Source organism: Dama dama, chromosome 1, assembly GCF_033118175.1.
Source record: "Dama dama isolate Ldn47 chromosome 1, ASM3311817v1, whole genome shotgun sequence".
Taxonomy (NCBI): Eukaryota; Metazoa; Chordata; class Mammalia; order Artiodactyla; family Cervidae; genus Dama; species Dama dama.
Genome location: NC_083681.1, coordinates 40,700,105 through 40,725,205, shown reverse-complemented (window position 1 = coordinate 40,725,205; position 25,101 = coordinate 40,700,105). Strand labels below are relative to the sequence as shown.

Below are 25,101 nucleotides of genomic sequence, written 5' to 3'. Positions count from 1 at the left end.
GAACATGCTACACTTTGTAGGGCAGAGTACTCTTCCTGCCTGGTGCCACCAGCCTGGGAGCCAGAGGGGGCACAAAGCCAGCTGCTTCTGCCCCCACTAGAGCCCAGCAAGTGCCTCCTTGCTTTGCTCACTAGGGCTGGGAGGGCAGCATTTTGCTCCATCCCAACCCGTGTGCTAACAGGAGTGAAGTCATTCATTCACAGCTTCATTCACACCTCCATCCATTCATTTAACAAACGTTTGTTGAGAATTTAGAGTGGGCCTAGCAGATGGAGAAGAGCAGCCCTGTTCTGTGGCCTCCCTGGGGAGACTGGCACTCAGACCGGTAATTATAACACAGTGAGATGAGGGCCATGATGTTCGTGCTTCCACAGTGAGAGGAAGGCCGGTATGGTTCTACCAGGCACTGGGGATGGGAAAGGACGCATCCTTCCTACCACAACTGGGCCAGGGCATCACATGTGAGAAAATTATTTCCACCATGACGGAGGGAGAGTTGGAATAAACAAATACCATATACTGACTTATTGACTCCAACCCATGAGGCATATTCACTGTTTTGTGCCTGTGTGTTTGTGGGGGCCAGATCCATGCATGGCTTTCCTACATTGAGACCAAAGTCTAAAAGAGCAAATTAAATCTTTTCTGTATACATCATGGACCACATCGCACCTACCTATGGGGTTACCTGCTACAGAACAAGCACCTAGTAAATATGAGGTGTTATCATCATGATCATTCTCAGGTATGTTACTCCACTTTACAGATTGGAAAACTGAGTCTCTGAGAACTTAAAAAGCATGCTCAAGGTAAATGATGGGGCTATGACTTGGGAACAGATTACAGACTCAGGATCTCCTATTCTTTCTCGCATAATAGTGTTTGTAGATTGTCTCTTTACAGCAATAGAAAACTATTTTTAACAAAATCCTTATAGAACTGCTCCATACAGAACAGATAAAAGTGGTAATATGAAGCCAAAGTGTTAGCCACTTAGTCATGTCCGACTCCTTATGACCCCATGGACTGTAGCCTGCCAGGCTCCTCTATCCATGGAATTCTCCAGGCAAGAATAATGGAGTGGGTAGCCATTCCCTTCTCCAGGGGATCTTCCCAATTCAGGGATCAAACCTGGGTCTCCTACACTGCAGGCAGATTCTTTATCAAGATCCTTATAAAACTGCTCTGTACAGAACTGATAAAAGTAGTATACATCATCTTTTAATTGTCAGAAGGGGCTCAGATGTTTCCACCAATGACAAACCAAAATTGAGATTGAAATTTTGAATTTCTCTGTGTTGATAAATCAAATAAGGGGCAGGAATACTAAAGTATACCTAAATTAACAAATCATAGTAGACAACTAAGATCTGATTTATACATCTCAAAAAATTTTAAATTTACTCTGGCTCAGGGTGGTAAAATACATATCACCAAAGACTCATGACCCACTTTTGAATCTTTTTTAAAAAATTCTTACTGAAGAGTGATGGTTATACATTTTCTCACTCTTCTGAGGTGTACCTAAAAATGTAGTTTCTTCATTTTGCCTTGTCATCTTGCACAAAAGCTTCATCCCACTAGTTAGCAAGAAGAAAAAGAAGAAGGAAGGAGGAAAGGAAAGGGAACTCCCTCTCTGGTAAACTTCAGTCAGTTCAGTTCAGTCGCTCAGTCACGTCCGACTCTTTGCAACCCCATGGACTGAAGCATGCCAGGCTTCCCTGTCCATCACCAACTCCTGGAGCCTACTCAAATTCATATTCATCACATTGGTGATGCCATCCAACCGTCTCATCCTCTGTCATCCCCTTTTTCTCCTGCCTTCAATCTTTCCCAGCACCAGGGTCTTTTCCAGTGAGTTGGTTCTTTGCATCAGCTGGCCAAAGTACTGGAGCTTCCGCTTCAGCACCAGTCCCTCCAATGAATATTCAGGACTGATTTCCTTTAGGATGGACTGCTTGGATCTCCTTGCAGTCCAAGGGACTCTCAAGAGCCTTCTCCAACACCACAGTTCAAAAGCATCAATTCTTTGGCTCTCAGCTTTCTTTATAGTCCAACTCTCACATCCATACATGACTATTGGAAAACCATAGCTTTGACTAGACAGACCTTTGTTGGTAGAATAATGTCTCTGTTTTTTAATATGCTGTCTAGGTTGGTCATAGCTTTTCTTCCAAGGAACAAGCATCTTTTAATTTCATGGCTGCAGTCACCATCTGCAGTGATTTTGGAGACCAAAAAAATAAAGTCTCACACTGTTTCCATTGCTTCCCCATCTATTTGCATGAAGTGATGGGACCAGATGCCATGATCTTAGTTTTCTGAATGTTGACTTTTAAGCCAACTCTTTCACTCTCCTCTTTCACTTTTATCAAGAGGCTCTTTAGTTCTTCTTCGCTTTCTGCCATAAGGGTGATGTCATCTGCATATCTGAGGTTATTGATATTTCTCCCAGCAGTCTTGATTCCAGCTTGCGCTTCATCCAGCCCAGCATTTCTCATGATGTACTCCTCATATAAGTTAAATAAGCACGGTGACAATATACAGCCCTGACATACTCCTTTTCCTATTTGGAACCAGTCTGTTGTTCCATGTCCAGTTCTAACCGTTGCTTTTTGACCTGCATACAGATTTGTTAGGAGGCAGGTCAGATGGTCTGGTATTCCTTCCTCTCTAAGAATTTTCCACAGTTTGTTGTGATCCACAGAGTTAAAGGCTTTGGCATAGTCAATAAAGCAGAAGTAGATGCTTTTCTGGTAAACTTAGTCTGATGCAATCATTTAAAAAGTCCCTCCAGGAAATGCTCAGTCTCTTTGGGATGAAAATGTTCAGCCTTGCAGATTGCCGCCCCTTCCATCTGCTCGATCCTTAAAGGTGACCGCCAGGTGTTAGCAAGAGGCAGGTCTGCATGACTTTGCAGCACTGGAAGTTGGTGTGGGTGGCTCCGATCCACTGACCCCCATGCAGTTGTCTCCTGTCAATAGGCTGCGCTCTGCTGCCATTTGCAGCAGGTGTGTGGCTGGCATGACCATAGCCTGGCCATCCTCTCAGCGTGCCTGGAGCCTCACTCCTAGCCTTACTCAGCCTCGCCTCTGTGCATCCTCCACTCAGCCTGGCCAGACGGTCTACCAGACAGTCTGCACTGTGGGGCCACCTCATCCCTCACCAGAAGGAGCCCTGTGGCCGGCCCAGTGGCCAGCGACTTTTGCACCTCTGGGCCAAGTGGACACTTCTGGCCACTGCCTCTGTGTGCCACACACAGCAACTCAGGATCTGGGGAGCCACACCCAGACCCCTCTTCTCTGCCCAACCATGAAGTTCTGCCTGTCCCATGTTTATACCTAGGGTGCCTTTCCAACTGATAACTTTCTGGAGTTCCGAGCAAGGGTCAGGGCAAGGGCCCCTTGGCCCCAGTGTTCCCATCAAATGATAGGATAGGAGCCCCGTTGGGGGATTCCAAGGCCCAGAGTGGAGAGACTGGAGCCCAGGGCTCCACCTTCAGTTTCTCCTGCCTCTCGATCCTCCCTCCCATAAAACGTGAGCTGCAAAGGCAATATTGCCTCTTTATTTCCCTTTTGTCATGTCCCCCTTATTCCTGATGCCAGTCTCAGAACTCAGCCTGAGGCAAGAGACAGTGGTACCATCTCTACCCTGGGATCCAGCTCACTGCCTCGTCCCCATGCATTAAACAAGAGGGGTTAATGGAATAATACATAAAGTCTTCTCCCAAGGCAATAATCTGACAAAACTTAAGATCTGCCTTGAGAATCCTATTTTGAGCATCAGAAAGTCATTACTACCAGTTTCTTACTCTTTTCCTTCCTTTTATAACAAATCGTATCTTCCCCAGGCAGTTGAACACCTCGGGCCAATTAGGAAGAAGGTCATGCACTCAGAAGGCAAAAGGGAGAAGCCTAGTCACAGTCTGGAAATGTCCTCCCAGCAGCTAGCCTCAGCCTCACTTGGCAGCAGCCTGGTCTCTATTCAGAAGGCTGCAATGTGTTATTAACTGCAAATGAAAACAGGATTCTTGTCATTGAAATAACATCCACTGATGCAGACGGTTTACTTAGAAACTTCTCTCACAGATTGCTCTGCTGTAGCTCAGATGCGTTTAGGGAAAACCGCCCTTGTGTTGTTTTGCTGGCTTCTTTTTTGGGGAGGGGAGGACAGGTGGGAGGGCTTGGCAGGGCTTGGCTGGTATGAACTTCTTTTTCTCACAAAGGGGTTTTCCCTGTTGCTTTATATAGAGTCTCGAGATGAAAACTGAGCTGAGAGCAGCACAAAGCGGCCGCCTTTCTAATCTGTGTCTTGCAGGGCAGGTCCCTGGTGTTAAATTCATTTCCTTGTTTTCTCCTTAGAAATTAAAGAGCAGAACAAGTCCAGAACAATGAAGAACACCCCTGCCAAAAGCTCCTCTGAGGTCAAATGTTACCTAAAGTCCAATGTGTCTTTTTTGTTTGTTATTAGTTTTTTTTGTTTTGTTTTGTTTCTTTTTGTAGAGAGCCAGAAAGATGAGAATGATCTGAATGAAGAGCAAGAAATACTCACCGAGATGATGCAAGTGATTGAGCAAAGGGACAAACTGGTGGATTCCTTAGAGGAACAACGCATCAGAGAGAAGGCTGAAGACCAGCACTTTGAAAGCTTCATATTCTCTAGTGGCTGTCAGCTGAGCAGGACGTGAGCCGGCCCCACAGGGAGCAAGCTGAAGACCAGATCAGGCCAAGCACCCCACACTCGCTCGTTCCTCCTTTCAAAGGATGTTAGACCTGAAACATAACTTATACCACGCTGCAGTATTTTTTGAAATAATTAAGATTCTCTCATATGTACTCCAGCTGCCTAAGATACTTCCAGAGATTATAATGAAGAAAATATAGAGACTCTTTTGAAATTGGCAGTCAACTTCAGCTGGTCTCTCAGATTGGAGATGACTTTGGCAGATAATCAGCATTGTTTTCTATAAAGAGTGACACAGAGATCAGTTTTCCTGCTGCTTTCATCATTTCTCTTCCCAATTCATTGAGTTACACATCTTAAGATTTTTAAGAAGCTGCCTTTTCATTACTATATCCATATTTGCCTTTTCTTTGCAAGGCTGACTGGTTTTCAAATGTCAGAAAGAAGTAGCCGCTGTTTAAAGATTAGGTTAATATTTAAATTGTGCTTCCAGAGAAAGGGGAGAAACCTTGAGATTACTGATTACATAAAGCAAATAACTCATATAGCAGGTGTTAATTCAATCCAGGGTGAATTTAATTCGCCAGGTGTATTTATAAGCCTTAATATAATATACATAAGCAATGAGAATTTAATAGAACATTTGAGCCTTAATTTTATTTTTAAAAAAAAGGAAGAAAAAAGGAAATAAAACTTCAACTTCATACCAGCAGGATTGTTAGTTTTCACCAAATGCTAATGGCTTAGAAAAGCTTTTTATTTTTTTTTCAGATCTCTCTATTTCCCCAGAATGTAGTGAAAAACATTTTTAGAAGATGAATAATTTTTAAAGACAGAAACAATATTTTAAAAAAAGAAGAATTTTGAAGTACTTTTTTATATCTGCTGGTAATGGCAAAAAGGAAAACTCATTTGTTGATAAAATATTAGTGAGGTTGATGCTGCTACTGAAAGTGAACATTCTAGTGATCAAGGGTGAAGGATGCTTTTCAGCGGTGGTCTCCTTAGGTCCAAACAGAGAAATGTCTCTGACACTCTCTACAGGGGCTTCCAGGAACTCCACAGGACAAGACAAGGCCACTTCTGCCTTTAAGGTGGAGTGAGGTGCAGGGGCCCCATTCACCAAATCCCAAACTGGATAAAGGATTTTTTTTTTTTGGTGGCATTTTCCATGGGAAAAAAAAAAAGCCGGGAGATGGAGTTTGTGCACTGACATGGGATTCCTGGGACATTTTGATGGTTCATATGGAAACCAAAGAAAAGATTTTAAACGGTGATTTGTTGTTCTAAAATATTTGATTATTTTCCCTCAATGGGATTCTTTGAGGAGCCAGTCCATCATTGACAAGTGGGAGACTGAAGAAGTCATTGTTGTATATTTGGCCTCTCTCATGTCAGCAAGTGTTTAAATGTATGTATTGTTGGACAAATGGTGCTTTGCAACTGCCTGGAGAGCTAACGTTCCTCAATAGAAGTTGACCCATAAGCCGCTTTTGTCTGAGATGCTGTCCATACACGACAATCTGGTCAGCTGATCAGGCTGGAACTTAGAAGTGTGCCTGCGTTTCCTGAGTCAGCCAACGTTCTGGGCAGTATTAAGACGCAACCTTTCCATGGTATACCAAGTTCTAAAGGTTGTAGTTCTTTTTCTTTCTTCTCTCCTTCCTTTTTCTTTTTTAACATGATCAGGTCTTCTAGTGCCTGAATTCTATTATTAGGAAATATATGCAAGCATCTATTTCTCTCTCTCTCTCTCTGAAAACGGTGCCACTTAGGGCTATTTATCTATTTTTATTTATTTATATATATGGTGGAAATGGTTAAGGTGATTTCTTCGTAATTCTGGTTTTCCTGTGTTATAATTTGGAGAAGACCTATTAACACTAAGCTATCAGTAAATAAGCTATTTAATATACAAATAACCCAGAGGTTTGGGGCATTATGTTATATAGTATTAAAGACTTATGGAGATAGTCAAAATAATGCTTTCTGCCATGAGGCATTTAGAGGTAAGACTACAGATGTACCAGAATGTTAATTCATTTTAAGAAAGATACATAACTTCAGTTTTCCTTCTAGAATGGGTAGAAATATTCAAGCTTAGTCATCATTTGATGCTTGCATATATTTAACAGATGATGCTCAAATGTGTCATGTCTGGGTTGGTTTTGTGTGAAAGAATTAAGTGCCACTTATTTTAACTTGTTTTATTTCAGTCTTAAAAGATGATTTTCCCAAGAGGGCCAAAAACGAAGGTGGTTCTTGGCCCAAGTATTCTGTTAATAGATGAGAGAAGAAATTTGCTCATTTTCTCTTCCAAAGATTTTATTCTGTGGTTTAAGGCTGAGTCTTATCTGACCAAGTTAAAACATAAACCTTATATTTAACAGCCTTCTCCTTACTCTAGCTTTCAGTTTTCCCAGTACTTAAAAACCATTTTAATGATCATTTCCAAAGGACACAAATATTGTGGCTGTTGAACTATGTTAAATGATTACAACAGAGAATGTTTTGAGACTCTCGAAAGGTAAAATGTTGTACCATTTGAAAAGTTTCTGTGCAGGCAGTATGAGTAGGATCATGTTGAAAACAGACGGAGCCTTCACTTTTCCATAAAATAACACTTGTGATCAAGGCTGAACCATTTAGGATGAAACTGAAAGCCCCAGCTTCGGGTCATATTTCATAAACTCACACAGCTTTTAACTTGAAAGAAAGGCTCATGATTAAAACTTCAGAATTTTATGTAAGTTGGACCAAGAGGACAGTTCTTAAATTAAGCTTGCTCTCCCAAACCATTCATCTATTTATTTGTTTAATAAACATCTTCCAAATACCCATGGGATTCAGCAGCCCTGTGCTAGGTGAAAAATACAGAAATAACATTATTCCTCTACCCACAAGTAAACTGAAAGATAAATAAGTACAACTCCAAATAAATACAAGAATAAAGAATGATTTTTATTGTAAGCATCAACCTATTCTACTCATGTTTATCTCAAGTACAAAGACTTATCCCCCCAACTATTTGTAGTGCTTCTTTGGCAATAAAAGCACAAGTGTGTTCATGTTTCTAAAACCATGAAAAATAATATCAGGTTATACTGTTTCATTTAAACCTTGACTTTGGCAGTATAAGGCTGCTTGGAATCAATCAATGTTGAGATGCAGCATGTTAATTGCAACTGAGAAAGGAAGTGGCAGGTGTTTCCAACTCTGATGAGCCGCAATGAAATTGATGTTTTCTGCATTCTGGAGACAGGTAACAATTCAGCAATGTCTGTCTTCCCAGGAAGCAGATTTACAGGCTTTTCCTTCCAAACTGAAAATGGCAGCATGGCCCACCCAGGTGGTTGATCAGAGAACTCCCTCAGCAGGGCAGAGGTAGCAGGGGGCAGCTGGGGCTGCCACGTGAATGGAGAGAGTGGCACTCATTGGATGTAGTGAGCTCAAATATAGGCATTTATTGTATTATAACAGGAAGGTTCACATACAGGGGAGTGTGTACTGTTTCACCTACTGTTTATCTTCTAACCTCGCTGCTGAGTGACTTGTGAAAGATTAATTTGCTCCAACAATTGGGAGCTGAAATGATTTACATGTGCACTGCTATAAATACTGAAATGGACCAAAAATAAATGATTTTCTGTCTCGAAAATCAAACATGTGGGCTTGATCTGGCATCTCTGAGGGCAGCGCCCATTTCATTTCTTTATTCTAGTGAAAGGATGTGAGCAAAGCTTTGATTTCATGTAGGAGTCTGTGAGTTATCGTTGGACGCTTTATTCCCTCTGGGGCACCTGGCAGGACTTACCTGATTGTGAGTGGGAGGAGGAGTGAAGAAGGCTCGCCTCAGGTATATTCGCTCAACAAAGAAAGCTGTTCTCAGAGTTGGGGGTGGAGGGTAGAGGGGAACTCTCCTAGTCCCAACTCCTATTTCTCTTACCCAGTACAACCTGGTTTTGTATTTCATTCAAGCAACAGGAATATTCCCTTTTGCACAGGGCGGGCCCCTGCCTTCAACTCACACTCTTTCAGGACTGAGGTTTTGGTGTATTTGTTTCTGCTCTTAATCCTAGCACATGCAAATTCATGAAATGTGAGCAGGATTCACCAGAAGAGCCACATCAGGTGAATCAAGTGCTGATCCCATCATTCCACACTAAGTTGCCCCATTGCTTGAAAGCTTTTGTCTGCAGATGAACCACTTGAAAAGATTCTTTTTTTTTCTTTTGACTGTCAACAGAAAATAAATGTAACTGCACATGAGAGCTCCTGCTTCGCAAGTGCTAACTTGCCAAGGGTAAGGCTAGCCACCTTCCAAGGCATCTGCAAGTTTTCCTTTGCCCGCGCAGGGGCTCATCCAGGCCCACAGAGCCACAGACTCTCAGCCTGGAGCTGACCCCATCGCTGCAGCTCACCACCCCTTGGACTTCTGGGCACACTTGGTAATTTCATGCTCACTCCCTCTCCCAGCTCATTTCTAGAGACAAAAAGAGCAGGACCTATGCTGTCCCAGCTCCCCTCAGGAGCCCTCTGACCCTGATAATGGTAATGGGCCCTGTGAATTCAGCTCCCATCACCTGCCAGGTGCTGTAATAAGTTCTGTTAGGGACATTATTCCCTTTAATCCTGAAAGCAGAATCCTTAAGATAAACATTGCTCCATTCTGAGATGAGAAGATGGAGACACAGAAGTCAGGAGCTTACCTGGTCGTCCAGGTACAAAGTAGGGAAACTGGGGTGAACCCAGACGTCGGCCTCTAGAGCCCAGCCCTCCACCGCCCGGCTGTGTGACCTCGCTGGTGTCCCCTCCCAGACTCGTGCCTTGTGCTGGCTTGTTTCTTTCCTTGATCGGTTCTCATTGCCGTGCTCTCCCAACACAGCAGTGCCCAGCCCTGTTCAGGGGAAATCTGGCACTAGAAGACCAAGCTGCCCCTTTGAAGCGTTTCATTTCTTTTTATACTATATCTACATATACTCAAACACGAAAACAATTGTTTAAACATTTAAAGTACCTAAACTCCACCACCCCTCACAACAATCTTACAGTAACCATGATTCTCTAGGAACAGGCATCTTGCTTATCCTGGGGAATCAAGTACTGCAGACGCACTGCCATGGATGCCCCCCCAGGGGACTTTTTGCACTAAATTGAGAAGCAGGGCACTAAAGAACTCAACCTCTAGTCCCAGGGGTAGGCAGCCAAGAGCACAGGCCAAGGGGATGGGAGTGGGGGGTCAGGGAGCGTGCTGGGGACTGGTGTGGCTTCTTCAGGTCCCGAGGAAGAGTGTGCAGAGGCGAGAGGAGGGGCAGGGATGGTGGGGAGCAAGACGGGGTCACTGGGAAACAGTTCTCGAGGGCCTCTGTGACCCTGAAACAAGTCACCTGGTACTGGCGCAGCTGCCCATAGGACACTGATGGCACGAGAATTCAGTGCCCTGCCCAGCCCCAGAATAACAGAAACTGGATCCCTAAGAATTTGGAGGAAATATATATGCATGTGTGGGGGATAGTCCCCAAACCACAAGTGTGTGATTTGAAAACAAATCAATAGCTAAAAAAAAAAAAAAAAAGCCAACAGGTATAATCATTCTAAACATATTAAGCTGAGCATGAATCCCTAATTAAGGCTCAAATTCCAGCTCTTCTACCGCTCACTGGATGATCCTGAGCTACTCAGCTGTGCCTTAGAGTCTTCAGCTGTGAAGTGGGGCTAATCCTCTCTCCCGGCCTCCCTCTCCTCCTCTCTGCCTTGCAGCTTCCTCACAAGAGTGAGTCTGCCCGACACAGGCTCCAATTTTAAAATGGAAATGGCTAACATTGTAACTGGAATGACTATGGTGAATCTCAAACTGTTCCAATCCCACAGCAGAAACAGAAAATGACTCCTCAGATCTCAGCAGAATGGGTAAGAATGGGCAGTTACCACAAGAGGAGATGTAAGCAGTAAACAAATCCAAGAAATGCATTTCTCAGAGTGTTGTCACCTCCCTTTTGGGACTCTCTCTCTGAGCTGGTCTCTGCTGACTGAATGCCCAGCCTCTTGCAGATTTTTTTGGCTGATTCTTTAAGTCTACTCTTAAGACACTGTCTCGCCTGGTGATTGATCTTGTTCCCCTGATCATCTGCTCTGGGAAGGGGGAGGGGAGACCCTGGGGATAATCTCAGTGGCCTGTGACACAGACCACACCAACAGAAGCACCAGAACCCCAGGCATTCTTGCCTGGCTGAGTCTAAAGTGGTTGACAACTATGTCTTTCTATCCTTAAAACGTTACCCCTGCTGCTGATTCTCTGGAGGGTTCTCTATTCCTCTGCCCAGATGACTCCGGTAAGAGCCACTGATTTTAAAGCTTCACTTCTACATTGCAGTTGACATTCAGCTACCATACTCAGGTAAGGAAATCCCCCTGCTAATGTTTACAGTTCATTCCTAGGCATCCGAAGGATAGGTAAGCAAGTCACCTGTCTTCAAGAACTTGGGACACATTCCCCCAAAGCTGGATCAGAGACCATTTGAATAGAATCATCCATGGGATCCTCGAAAACACCCCCACCCTTAGTCCACGATGTCACAAACCAAGACCGAGGTCTGCCAACCTCCCCCGGCCCCATACCTTCCTAGCTCACCTAGAGAAGCACTCATTCACCCCTGCTCTCAGCAGGTAGGGACCCGGAAGGACATGGCCACTGGCAGCCTGGTCTTCAAAGGCCACTGCTAATACCCCAGAGTTCCTGAGGGGGACATGCAATGAGAATTCTCACTTTAGACTGAGCCCAGATGCCATGCCATTTTATCTCACATGCTCTTTTCATCCTGAGAGCATGCTCTGCTTTCAGTGGGTAAAGAGGTCTCGAGAGACTGTATCTAGCTTTTCTCCACATCCCCTGATCCTGCTGCTTTGATGTGGTCAAACCTCCAGTGACTGATTGGGAGCCAGGCCCTTTGTAAAACCCTCTTCATGACCTCCTGGGCCATCCTACTGATAGATAGTGTATCAGTTTCCTGGGGCTGCCGTAACAAAGTGCCACACCTGGGTGACTTAAAACAAGAGAAGCTTATTCTCTTACTGTTCTGGAGGCCAGAAGCCCAAAATGAAGGTGTCTTCCAGGCAGTGCTTCTTCTCCAGCCCCTAGAGGAGGGTGTTGCGCTGGCCTCTTTCAGCCTCTGAGAGCCCCAGGCCTTCCTGGGCTGTGATGACACTCCAGTGAACTTCTTTCTCCCATCTGTCTTCACAGCGTCTTTCCTCTGTGCTTGTATGGGTCTAGATTTCATCCTTCCGTCTCTCTCTCTTAATAATTTATTTATTTTTGGCTGGCTGGGTCTTCGTTGCAGCACGTGGGCTTTCTCTAGTTGTAGTGAGTGGAGGCTGCTCTTCACTGCAGTGCACGGGCGTCTGACTGGGTGGCTTCTCGCTGCAGAGTGCAGGCTCCAGGTGCACAAGCTTCAGTAGTTGCAGCTTGTGGACTCTAGAGAATGGGCTCAGTAGTTGTACACGGGCTTTAGCTGCTCTGCGGCATGTGGAATCTTCCTGGACCAGGGATCAAACCTATGTCCTCTGCATTGGCCAGGCATATTCTTATTCACTGTACCACCAGGGAAGTCCTCATCCTTCTCTTAACAACACTGGTCTTACTGGATTAGATGTCCATCCAGTATGACCCAACGTGCTATTTTAACATTGCTAATTACATCTGCAATGACTTCATTTCCAAATAACATCACATTCTAAGGTTCTAGGGGTTAGGACCTCAATATTATTTTTTAGGGGATACAATTCAACCTATAACAGATAGTATTCACAGTTGGGGAATGTGAAGATTTCCCCAGTGAAAGCCTCTTCCAGCTTGAATTTTACCTTAATTTGATTTGAAATGTTTAGTTTACTTCTATCCTGGGTTTTAAACCTATACAGCAACAACAACAAAAGAGGAAAGCAGCAAAATAAAACAGAATGCAAAAGACAGATGACAGATACAAACACAATTTATGAAATCTGTCTGAATGAAACACACAGACTCCAATTTTCTCTCCATTATCTTAGTAGTTACTCTTTTACTATTCCTTTAATGGTTACCCTAGAGGTTACAACATGATTCCTTGATTTATCAAAGTCCAGGATAAATCGTTACTTTTACTTCTTCCCGGACAATGCCTGGATCTTAGAATTTAACTTCATTTAGTCACTTCCCAATTTAAATGCTTTTGCTTTTGTGCATTTTAATTTGATTTATATATTTGTAAACTCTGTAAGACATTATTATTGTCATTTTATGTAGTCAGTATTCTTTTAGATACACCCGTATATTTACCCTTTTATTTGTTCTTCTTCCATCTGGAAAAACTTTCTTCATGCCATACACTTTAGAATTTCCTTCTGTTTGGATCTGCTATTTATCAATAATTTTTCTCAGTTGTGTTTTTTTTTACTGAAAGTTCCCCTATTTGCAATTTGTCTACTAAAGTGGAGTATTTTGGAGCCCCAAATCAAGCAAGGGGGGCTTACTGGGGGCCCCAGTTTGGTGCTGGTTTTTTTTTTTTTTTTTGGCTGTGCTGGATGCTTATTGCTGCGAGTGGACTTTCTTCCTGCTTGCGGTGAGTGGGGCCTACTCTCTAGTTGGGGTGCATGGACTTATTGCGATGGCTTCTCTTGCTGTGGAGCACAGGCTCTAGGGCACTTGGGCTTCTGCAGATGTGGCTCTCAGGCTTAGTTGCCCTGTGGCATGTGGGGTGTTTCAGGACCAGGGATCGAACCCATGTCCCCCTGTATTGGCAGGCAGGTTCTTAACCACTGGACCACCAGGGAAGTCCCAGGTGCCGCCTGAATTTTGTCTGAAAAAAAGTGGAAGTATTAGTCACTCGGTGGTGTCTGACTCTTTGCAACCCCATGGACTGTCACTTGCCAGCCTCCTCTTTGCATGAGATTCTCCAGGCAAGAATACTGGAGTAGGTAGCTATTCCCTTCTCCAGGGGCTCTTCCTGACCCAGGGGCTGAACCCGGGTTTCCTGCATTGCAGGTGGATTCTTTACTGTCTGAGTCATTGTCTACCTATCCTTGTTAGCTTGGTAGGTAGGTTAGGTTGGTAACTGCCCTGCTCAACCTCTTGGCTTCTCAGCTGCTACCTCTGAAATTGGCAGGTGCCTCTCAGGGGAAAGTAGTCCCAGGTGACAGGCTTACCTCTCTGGGGTTCATCCTTCTCCTAGATCTTGCCCTTGTAAATTCTTTTAGCTTTCCGGTGCTCTCAAGTAGACTTATTTTACATTTTGTCCAGCTTTTTCAGCTGTTCTCAGGGGGAGGCTTGGCCTGTATCACATAGTTGTCTGGTTGTCTGAGAAGCTGAACATCCAACTCCCACATATTTGTTAGGAGGATTCTTAGGAGCTGTCACATAACAATTTTGCTTACATCTCATTGATCAACATTTAGTCATCTGACTGCACCTTGCTGGGAAATATAGTCTTTATTCTGAAGGACTATAATCCTAGCTGAAAACTAGATTCTATATCTCTTTGACAGAACAGATTCTAAGGGCTATCATTCTCTCGGTTATTTGCTATGTGATCTGAAGCAAGTTGTTTAAACTCCAAATTTCAAGTTATTCATCTGTATAATGGAGGTAATAATAATATCACTTATGAGTCTCGAATGAGACACTAATAATGAATAGTTATTGAACTAAGCTTTGTTATTTGCTAGGCACTGAGCTGAGTAATTTATTTACACTAACTCTTGGTTATCCCAGCAACCTCTTCAGGAAAGTACTCATTTTGATGAGAAAATAGGCACAGAATGATTAAATTATAAAGGTATTTGGCTGCTGAATGATGATTTGAGCCCCAGATCTTCACCATGACATGGTCTTGCCTTGTAAATCACAAAGCCCTACCTGTTGGAACAGTTGAGGAAAGATGAGGGGACCAGGATAGGAACAATGCTGGGTGGCTGAGAGCTGCATGTGCTTAGCTAGAAAAATGGTTCTCTGTGGGAAGGTCTGGGGGCAAAACTGGCCTACTTGGAATGGATTGTTGAGTAACATGGGCCATTAGTCATCAGTTTCATCTTTCCCAAGGGTTAGATGATCAGAACAACTCAACTAACAGCTAAATCAAACATGGGAGTTGGAGAAGGAGACCATAGAGATAAAGGGGAGCTTCCAGAGCATGAAATCCCATGGCTTCATTTTAAAAAATCACCCAATTTTTTTTTGTTTTGTTTTGTTTTTAGGCAGAATGGCTAATACTTATTATTAGGGTACCACATTAGACACAGAATAAAGGACACAGAAATGTTGTACTAGTTTTAGGCTCTTCATGACCTAAAATTTGTCTTACGGCAGTTAAAAGAATCAAAAGGTCTGATCTGGAGAGGGTGGGGGGCACAGTCCTCAAATGTGACATTCTAACAGAATAGGGTTTAATTGCCTAACCAACATCAGTCTCAGTAAAAGAAATCTTGAACTGATTATAGTGACAGTGCAATGATCATAAGTCATTAAATATTTCCTGCAGACCGTGGTAACTCCAGTTCCACACAGGACCCATGGAAAAATCCAAGCAGGATTAAAGGCTGCTTATTGTTTCAAGCCAGTAGCATCTCAGGAGTCCATGTATCTGTCTTCAGGGCCATCCCAAAAGCATATCCAAGAGGCTCAAACAGCAAGTCTACTCAAGTAAGCTTCCCAAGCAGCTTTACTATACATCTCGGCTGATTCCAGATGATTAGCTGATGCTATTATCCCCCGGCCCACAATGATGATATCAGAGCCTCGTTTGCCGATGACTTCTTGTGGGCTGTGGTACTGCTGGCCGAGATTATCACCTCCTGCTTCTAACTGAACTCCTGGAGTCAAGTGAAGAAATTCTGGTTTCATGCTTACTCGGGAGCCAGAAATAAAACCAACCACAAATTCAGAATGTTCTTCAGCCATTTTCACTGCTGACTCAGTGTAGCTCCCAGTAGCCAGGGTGCCAGCAGAGCTCATCTCTGCAATAAGCAGGCATGCCCGGTGCAGCGGCAAGCCGACTTCTCCCAGGCCTTTCACAACTCCTGCACCTGGCACGACATGAGCATTGACAAGATCTGCCCAGGAAGCTATTTTAAAGACCCCACCTTCATACTGCTTTTTCACTGTGTTTCCTATATCTGCAAATTTCCGGTCTTCAAATATTAGAAACTCATGGCGTTTTGCTAGAGTGGTTAACTCCTTCATCACATCCAGAGTAAAATCATTCAAAATATCTACATGAGTCTTAAGCAAGCAGATTCTGGGTCCCAAAGCATCTGCTAGCTGCAGTAGCTCTCTGGACTCTGAGATATCAGCAGACAGGCACAGATTGGTCTCCTTCTTTTGCATAAGCCTGAGAAGCTTTGATGCAACCGGGTGGATCCCAGGCAGCTCTGCACATGCACCAAAGCTTAGTTCTTTGGGTTCTCTCTTCACAGAAGGGAGAGAACCATTAGGATTAGCTGCCACAAAAACATTCTCCTGAATAAATCTCTTCACTCTCTCCACCATCTCAGCATCGATTTTTTTCTGCTGCTCAAGAATATCCAGCATTTTGGACAATGTACACACTGGGTGGAGACGAATCCCATGGGCCTGCAACTTGTCCTTACCTCCCTGCTCTCTGTCCAGCAGCACTATGGCATCAGTGACCTTCAAGCCTTCCTTCTGAAGAACCTCAGCAGTTTCCAAAACACTAGATCCGCTGGTGACAACATCTTCAATGATCAAACAGGTTTCTCCTGGATTAACAGCCCCTTCTATAAGCCGTTTAGTACCATAATCCTTTGTTTCCTTCCTTCTGATAAGCATTGGAATTTGGTGGGTTGAACAGATAACTGTAGCCAATGGTAAAGCTGTATAAGGTACTCCACACACAGTGTCAAAGTTGATCCCTGCATTTTGGGCAGTTTGAAATAAAATTTCTGCAACCTGACTCAGAATACGCGGTCGAGACACGATGCCCCGCAGATCGATGTACACGGGGGAAGACAGCCCACTCTTCAGCACGAAGTTCCCAAACTTGAAAGCCTGCACGTCGTACAGACCCGTTACCAATGACCCCAAAGGGGCATCAGCCGCCGCCATCGTCCGGTTCTCCCAGTTCACTCCTAACTCTAAAAAATCACCCAATTTTTTTGATGTGTGTAAATTGTTATTAAAGTAAAATGCACATAAAGAAAATTGCTCAAATTATTAAGTAAATGCTCTATGAATATTCAAAGTAAATACACCCATGTAACCAGTATCCATATCAAGAAACAGAGCATCACCAGTTCCGGTAGCCTCTCTCATATTAATATCTTCCCCGTTGCCCTGTTATAGACACTATTTTGCCCCCAAGCCTAATCATTAACCTGACTCTAACACCAGAGACTAGTTTTGCTATTTTTGAACTTCATATGAATAGAATGGTACAGCATATGCTCCTTTATGTCTGAATTTTTTCACTCAACATCATATTGTGAAGGACATTCCTATTGCTCCTTATAGTTGCAAACTGCTCATTCTCATTGTTGTATAACATTCCATTGTCTAACTATTCCAATTTATCAATTCAACAGTTAATAGGTGTTTGAATGGTGCTGCTATAAATTTTCTAGAACATGTATCCCGGTAAACAAATGTGCTCATTTTGTTGGGCATAATCCAGACTGAAATTATTGATGATAAGGTAAGTGAGGTGTCCAGTTAGTAGAAACCACCTGACTTTACTTTATTGATTATGGAGCTGAATGTACAGAGTTCAGTTCAGTTCAGTCGCTCAGTTGTGTCCGACTCTTTGTGACCCCATGAATCGCAGCACGCCAGGCCTCCCTGTCCATCACAAACTCCCAGAGTCTACTCAAACTCATGTCCACTGCGTCAGTGATGCCATCCAGCCATCTCATCCTCTGTCATCCCCTTCTCCTCCTGCCCCCAATCCCTCCCAGCATCAGGGTCTTTTCCAATGAGTCAACTCTTCACATGAGGTGTCCAAAGTGTTGGAGTTTCAGCTTCAGCATCAGTCCCTCCAATGAACACCCAGGACTTATCTCCTTCAGGATGGACTGGTTGGATCTCCTTGCAGTCCAAGGGACTCTCAAGAGTCTTCTCCAACACCACAGTTCAAAAGCATCAATTTTTCAGCACTCAGCTTTCTTCACAGTCTAACTCTCACATCCATACATGACCACTGGAAAAACCATAGCCTTGTGTAGATGGACCTTTGTTGGCAAAGTAATGTCTCTGCTTTTTAATATGCTATCTAGGTTGGTCATAACTTTCCTTCCAAGGAGTAAGCGTCTTTTAATTTCATGGCTGCAATCACCATCTGCAGTGATTTTGGAGTTCAAAGAAATAAAGTCTGACACTGCTTCCACTGTCTCCCCATCTATTTCCCATGAACTGATGGGACCACATGCCATGATCTTAGTTTTCTGAATGTTGAACTTTAGGCCAACTTTTTCATTCTCCTATTTCACTTTCTTTTTTTTTTTTTTTTCATTTATTTTTATTAGTTGGAGGCTAATCACTTTACAATATTGAAGTGGGTTTTGTCATACATTGACATGATTCAGCCATGGAGTTACATGTATTCCCCATCCCAATCCCCCCTCCCACCTCCCTCTCCACCCGATTCCTCTGGGTCTTCCCAGTGCACCAGGCCTGAGCACTCGTCTCATGCATCCAACCTGGGCTGGTGATCTGTTTCACTATAGATAATATACATGTTTCGATGCTGTTCTCTCAAAACATCCCACCCTCGCCTTCTCCCACAGAGTCCAAAAGTCTGTTCTGTACATCTGTGTCTCTTTTTCTGTTTTGCATATAGGGTTATCATTACCATCTTTCTAAATTCCATATATATGTGTTAGTATGCTGTAATGTTCTTTATCTTTCTGGCTTACTTCACTCTGTATAATGGGCTCCAGTTTCATCCATCTCATTAGAACTGGTTCAAATGAATTCTTTTTAATGGCTGAGTAATATTCCATGGTGTATATGTACCACAGCTTCCTTATCCATTTGTCTGCTGATGGACATCTAGGTTGCTTCCATGTCTTGGCTATTATAAACAGTGCTGTGATGAACACTGGGGTGCATGTGTCTCTTTCAGATCTGGTTTCCTCAGTGTGTATGCCCAGAAGTGGTATTGCTGGGTCATATGGCAGTTCTATTTCCAGTTTTTTAAGAAATCTCCACACTGTTCTCCATAGTGGCTGTACTAGTTTGCATTCCCACCAACAGTGTAAGAGGGTTCCCTTTTCTTCACACCCTCTCCAGCATTTATTGCTTGTAGACTTTTGGATAGCAGCCATCCTGAATGGCGTGTAATGGTACCTCATTGTGGTTTTGATTTGCATTTCTCTGATAATGAGTGATGTTGAGCATCTTTTCATGTGTTTATTAGCCATCTGTATGTCTTCTTTGAAGAAATATCTGTTTAGTTCTTTGGCCCATTCTTTGATTGGGTCATTTATTTTTCTGAAATTGAGCTGCAGGAGTTGCTTGTATATTTTTGAAATTAATCCTTTGTCTGTTGCTTCGTTTGCTATTATTTTCTCCCAATCTGAGGGCTGTCTTTTCACCTTGCTTATAGTTTCCTTTGTTGTGCAAAAGCTTTTAAGTTTCATTAGGTCCCATTTGTTTATTTTTGCTTTTATTTCCAATATTCTGGGAGGTGGGTCATAGAGGATCCTGCTGTGATTCATGTCGGAGAGTGTTTTGCCTATGTTCTCCTCTAGGAGTTTTATAGTTTCTGGTCTTATATTTAGATCTTTAATCCATTTTGAGTTTATTTTTGTGTATGGTGTTAGAAAGTGTTCTAGTTTCATTCTTTTACAAGTGGTTGACCAGCTTTCCCAGCACCACTTGTTAAAGAGGTTGTCTTTTTTCCATTGTATATCCTTGCCTCCTTTGTCAAAGATAAGGTGTCCATAGGTTCATGGATTTATCTCTGGGCTTTCTATTCTGTTCCATTGATCTATATTTCTGTCTTTGTGCCAGTACCATACTGTCTTGATGACTGTGGCTTTGTAGTAGAGTCTGAGGTCAGGCAGGTTGATTCCTCCAGTTCCATTCTTCTTTCTCAAGATTACTTTGGCTATTCAAGGTTTTTTGTATTTCCATACAAATTGTGAAATTCTTTGGTCTAGTTCTGTGAAAAATACCGTTGGTAGCTTGATAGGAATTGCATTGAATCTACAGATTGCTTTGGGTAGCATAGCCATTTGGACAATATTGATTCTTCCAATCCATGAACACGGTATGTTTCTCCATCTGTTTGTGTCCTCTTTGATTTCTTTCATCAGTGTTTTATAGTTTTCTATGTATAGGTCTTTTGTTTCTTTAGGTAGATATATTCCTAAGTATTTTATTCTTTTTGTTGCAATGGTGAATGGTATTGTTTCCTTAATTTCTCTGTCTGTTTTTTCATTGTTAGTATATAGGAATGCAAGGGATTTCTGTGTGTTAATTTTATATCCTGCAACTTTACTATATTCATTGATTAGCTCTAGTAATTTTCTGGTAGAGTCTTTAGGGTTTTCTATGTAGAGGATCATGTCATCTGCAAACAGTGAGAGTTTCACTTCTTCTTTTCCTATCTGGATTCCTTTTACTTCTTTTTCTGCTCTGATTGCTGTGGCCAAAACTTCCAACACTATGTTGAATAGTAGTGGTGAGAGTGGGCACCCTTGTCTTGTTCATGATTTCAGGGGAAATGCTTTCAATTTTTCACCATTGAGGGTAATGCTTGCTGTGGGTTCGTCATATATAGCTTTTATTATGTTGAGGTATGTTCCTTCTATTCCTGCTTTCTGGAGAGTTTTAATCATAAATGGGTGTTGAATTTTGTCAAAGGCTTTCTCTGCATCTATTGAGATAATCATATGGTTTTTATCTTTCAATTTGTTAATGTGGTGTATTACATTGATTGATTTGCAGATATTAAAGAATCCTTGCATTCCTGGGATAAAGCCCACTTGGTCATGGTGTATGATTTTTTTAATATGTTGTTGGATTCTGTTTGCTAGAATTTTGTTAAGGATTTTTGCATCTATGTTCATCAGTAGTTTTCTTCTTTTGTGGCATCTTTGTCTGGTTTTGGAATTAGGGTGATGGTGGCCTCATAGAATGAGTTTGGAAGTTTACCTTCTTCTGCAATTTTCAGGAAGAGTTTGAGTAAGATAGGTGTTAGCTCTTCTCTAAATTTTTGGTAGAATTCAGCTGTGAAGCCATCTGGTCCTGGGCTTTTGTTTGCTGGAAGATTTCTGATTACAGTTTCTATTTCCTTGCTTGTGATGGGTCTGTTAAGATCTTCTATTTCTTCCTGGTTCAGTTTTGGAAAGTTATACTTTTCTAAGAATTTGTCCATTTCTTTCAAGTTGTCCATTTTATTGGCATAGGGCTGCTGGTAGTAGTCTCTTATGATCCTTTGTATTTCAGTGTTGTCTGCTGTGATCTCTCCATTTTCATTTCTAATTTTGTTAGTTTCGTTCTTCTCTCTTTGTTTCTTAATGGGTCTTGCTAATGGTTTGTCAATTTTGTTTATTTTTTCAAAAAACCAGCTTTTAGCTTTGTTGATTTTTGCTATGGTCTCTTTTGTTTCTTTTGCATTTATCTCTGCCCTAATTTTTAAGATTTCTTTCCTTCTAATAATCCTGGGGTTCTTCATTTCTTCCTTCTCTAATTGCTTTAGGTGTAGAGTTAGGTTATTTATTTGACTTTTTTCTTGCTTTTTGAGGTAAGCCTGTAATGCTATGAACCTTCCCCTTAGCACTGCTTTTACAGTGTCCCATAGGTTTTGGGTTGTTGTGTTTTCATTTTCATTCATTTCTATGCATATTTTGATTTCTTTTTGATTTCTTCTATGATTTGTTGGTTATTCAGAAGCGTGTTATTTAGCCTCCACATGTTTGAATTTTTAACAATTTTTTTCCTGTAACTGAGATGTAATCTTACTGCACTGTGGTCAGAAAAGATGACTGGAATGATTGCGATTTTTTTTAATTTTCCAAGACTAGATTTATGGCCCAGGATGTGATCTATTCTGGAGAAGGTTCCATGTGTACTTGAGAAAAAGGTGAAGTTGATTGTTTTGGGGTGAAATGTCCTATAGATATCAGTTAGGTCTAGCTGGTCCATTGTGTCATTTCAAGTTTATGTTTCCTTGTTAATTTTCTGTTTAATTGATCTATCCATAGTTGTGAGTGGGGTATTAAAGTCTCCCACTATTATTTCCACTTACATACTCATTAGCATTTGCCTTACATATTGCAGTGCTCCTATGTTGGGTGCATATATATTTATAATTGTTATATCTTCTTCTTGGATTGATTCTTTGATCATTATGTAGTGTCCTTCTTTGTCTCTTTTCACATCCTTTATTTGAAAGTCTATTTTATCTGATATGAGTATTGCAACTTCTGCTTTCTTTTGTTCTCCATTTGCGTGAAATATTTTTTTCCAGCCCTTCAGTTTTAGTCTGTATGTGTCTCTTGTTTTGAGGTGGGTCTCTTGTAGACAGCATATATAGGGGTCTTGTTTTTGTATCCATTCAGCCAGTCTTTGTCTTTTGGTTGGGGCATTCAATCCATTTACATTTAAGGTAATTATTGAGAAGTGTGGTCCCGTTGCCATTTACTTTGTTGTTTTGGGTTCATATTTATACAACCTTTCTGTGTTTCCTGTCTAGAGAAGATCCTTTAGCATTTGTTGAAGAGCTGGTTTGGTGGTGCTGAATTCTCTCAGCTTTTGCTTGTCTGTAAAGCTTTTGAAGTCTCCTTCATATCTGAATGAGATCCTTGCTGGGTACAGTAATCTAGGTTGTAGGTTATTCTCTTTCATTACTTTAAGTATGTCCTGCCATTCCCTTCTGGCCTGGAGGGTTTCTATTGATAGATCAGCTGTTATCCTTATGGGAATCCCTTTGTGTGTTATTTGTTGTTTCTCCCTTGCTGCTTTTAATATTTGTTCTTTGTGTTTGATCTTTGTTAATTTGATTAATATATGTCTTGGGGTGTTTTGCCTTGGGTTTATCCTGTTTGGGACTCTCTGGGTTTTTTGGACTTGGGTGGCTATTTCCTTCCCCATTTTAGGGAAGTTTTCAGCTATTATCTCCTTGAGTATTTTCTCATGGCCTTTCTTTTTGTCTTCTTCTTCTGGGACTCCTATGATTTGAATGTTGGGGCATTTCACATTGTCCCAGAGGTCCCTGAGATTGTCCTCATTTCTTTTGATTCTTTTTTCTTTTTTCCTCTCTGCTTCACTTATTTCCACCATTTTATCTTCTACCTCACTTATCCTATCTTCTGTCTCAGTTATTCTACTCTTGGTTCCCTCCAGAGTGTTTTTTATCTCATTTATTGTATTATTCATTTTTAATTGACTCTTTTTTATTTCTTCTAGGTCTTTATTAAACATTTCTTGCATCTTTTCAATCTTTGTCTCCAGGCTATTTATCTGTAACTCCATTTTGTTTTCAAGATTTTGGATCATTTTTATTATCATTATTCTAAATTCTTTTTCAGGTAGATTCCCTATCTCCTCCTCTTTTGTTTGACTTGGTGGGCATTTTTCATGTTCCTTTACCTGTTGGGTATTTCTCTGCCTTTTCATCTTGTTTAGATTGCTGTGTCTGGAGTGGGCTTTCTGTATTCTGGAGGTCTGTGGTTCCTTTTTATTGTGGAGGTTTTACCCAGTGGGTGGGGTTGGACAATTGGCTTGTCAAGGTTTCCTGGTTAGGGAAGCTTGCGTCGGTATTCTGGTGCGTGGAACTAGATTTCTTCTCTCTGGAGTGCAATGGAGTGCCCAGTAATGAGTTTTGAGATGGGTCTATGTGTTAGGTGTGACTTTGGGCAGCCTGTATGTTGACGCTCAGGGCTATGTTCCTGCGTTGCTGGAGAATTTGCATGGTATGTCTTGCTCTGAAACTTACTGGCTCTTGGGTGGTGGTTGGTTTCAGTGTAGGTATGGAGGCTTTTGGATGGTCTCTTATTACTTAATGTTTCATGTAGTCAGGAGTTTTCTGGTGTTCTCAGGTTTTGGGCTTAAGTCTCCTGCCTCTGAATTTCAGTTTTATTCTTCCAGTAGTCTCAAGACTTCTCTAACTATACAGCACTGATAATAAAACTTCTAGGTTAATGGTGAAAAGATTCTCCCCCGTGAGGGACACCCAGAGAGGTTCACAGACTTACATGAAAAAGAGGAGAAGGAGGAGGGAGATAGAGATGAGCAGGAGGAGAAAAAGGGGGACTCAAGAAGAGAGAGGCAGATCTACGCAGTTGTCTGTTCCCAGAGTGTTCTCCGTAGCCCAGAAACCCGCAAAGATTCACAGAATTGGATTGGGAAGAGAAGGGGAAAGGAGGAAATAGAGGTGTTCCGAGGTAGAAAATGGAGAGTCAAGATTGGGAGAGAATAATCAACACACTCCTGAATAAAAATGGGAACTGAATATTGGATTCTTAAATGTCCAAAATTTATATCACATACTGAAAAACAAAGAATAAAAATCTAGAGTAGAGGTTAGACTCTTAAAAATACAATATTAAAAACAAAAACACAAAAAAATTTAGAAATATATATGAAGTTTGGTTTAAAAATAGGGCTTCTCTTTTTTTTTTTTTTTGCAAGGTTATAGTGAAATGAAAATGAAAATTAAGAAGTAGTAGAGGAGTAATAGAGGACTTTAAAAGGAAATAAGAGAAAAAGAAAGAAAAAAGAAAAGATAAAAGAAAAAAAATCAAGAAAAAAATTTTTTTCCTAATTAAAAAAATCGTAAAAATCTATGAAAATGAAAGTTAAGGAGTAATGGGGGAGTAATAGGGAATTTTAAAAGAAAATAAAAGAAAAAATAGAAAAGAAAAAAATTTTTTTAATTAAAAAAAAAGGTAAAAATATATCTAGGAATTTCTCTGGAGCTGTTGTGGTCAGTGTGGGTTCGGTTCAGTTGCAGATAGCTCCTCGTTCCAGTTTACACTTCTCCATATCTACAGGCCCCTTCCGGTGTAGTCAGTGTTACCTACAGGGATTTTAATCTGTTGCACCGGTCCCTTCTGAAGCGGTTCCCTTTGTTTATTTGGCTTCTGTTTGCCGGTCTCTTCAGTGCCTAGTTTCCACCCTGACACAGGCGGGCGGGTGGTCTCTTATTCAGGTTGCTAGTTTCGTCCCGCTGCGGGGAGGGACTGGCGCTGCTTTCCCTGTCTACGCTGCTCAGGCTGCCGGCTGTTGTATATGGAGCATGCCCTGCGTTGTGCGCGGTTCCAGCCCTCGGGTGTTCCACAAAAGCACGGAACAAAAAGCTGCGCCTGCTTTTTGTGCCTTCCCCCTCAGAGCGGCTCAGGCAGCCAGGAGCTTGACAGGCGCACTCTCCCCAGGTGTGGTGCGCCTTCCCCCTTCCGCGGTCCCAGCCCCAGTCCCTGCCCACGCCG

General features: G+C 42.1%; 2 protein-coding genes across 11 annotated transcripts in view; one reads left to right on the top strand and one right to left on the bottom strand.

Annotated features, from left to right (window-relative positions):
- MICAL2 (microtubule associated monooxygenase, calponin and LIM domain containing 2) overlaps nt 1-8,306 on the top strand; it is a 235,354-nt gene extending 227,048 nt beyond the window's left edge. For 8 of the 10 annotated variants that reach the window (XM_061147602.1, XM_061147566.1, XM_061147593.1 and 5 more), the window contains one exon: nt 4,503-8,306. In XM_061147602.1, the coding sequence (XP_061003585.1) occupies nt 4,503-4,687 (185 nt within the window). In that variant the 3' untranslated portion in view covers nt 4,688-8,306. The remainder of the gene's footprint in view (nt 1-4,502) is intronic. The other 2 variants (XR_009693648.1, XR_009693647.1) reach the window with 1 other exon arrangement.
- Nucleotides 8,307-14,974: 6,668 nt separating this feature from the next.
- LOC133059883 (uridine 5'-monophosphate synthase-like) lies at nt 14,975-16,805 on the bottom strand. Its single transcript, XM_061147542.1, has one exon. It carries the CDS (start codon nt 16,775-16,777, stop codon nt 15,335-15,337), a length of 1,443 nt encoding a protein of 480 aa, XP_061003525.1. The 5' UTR covers nt 16,778-16,805; the 3' UTR covers nt 14,975-15,334.
- Between the last annotated feature and the right edge of the window lie 8,296 nt (nt 16,806-25,101).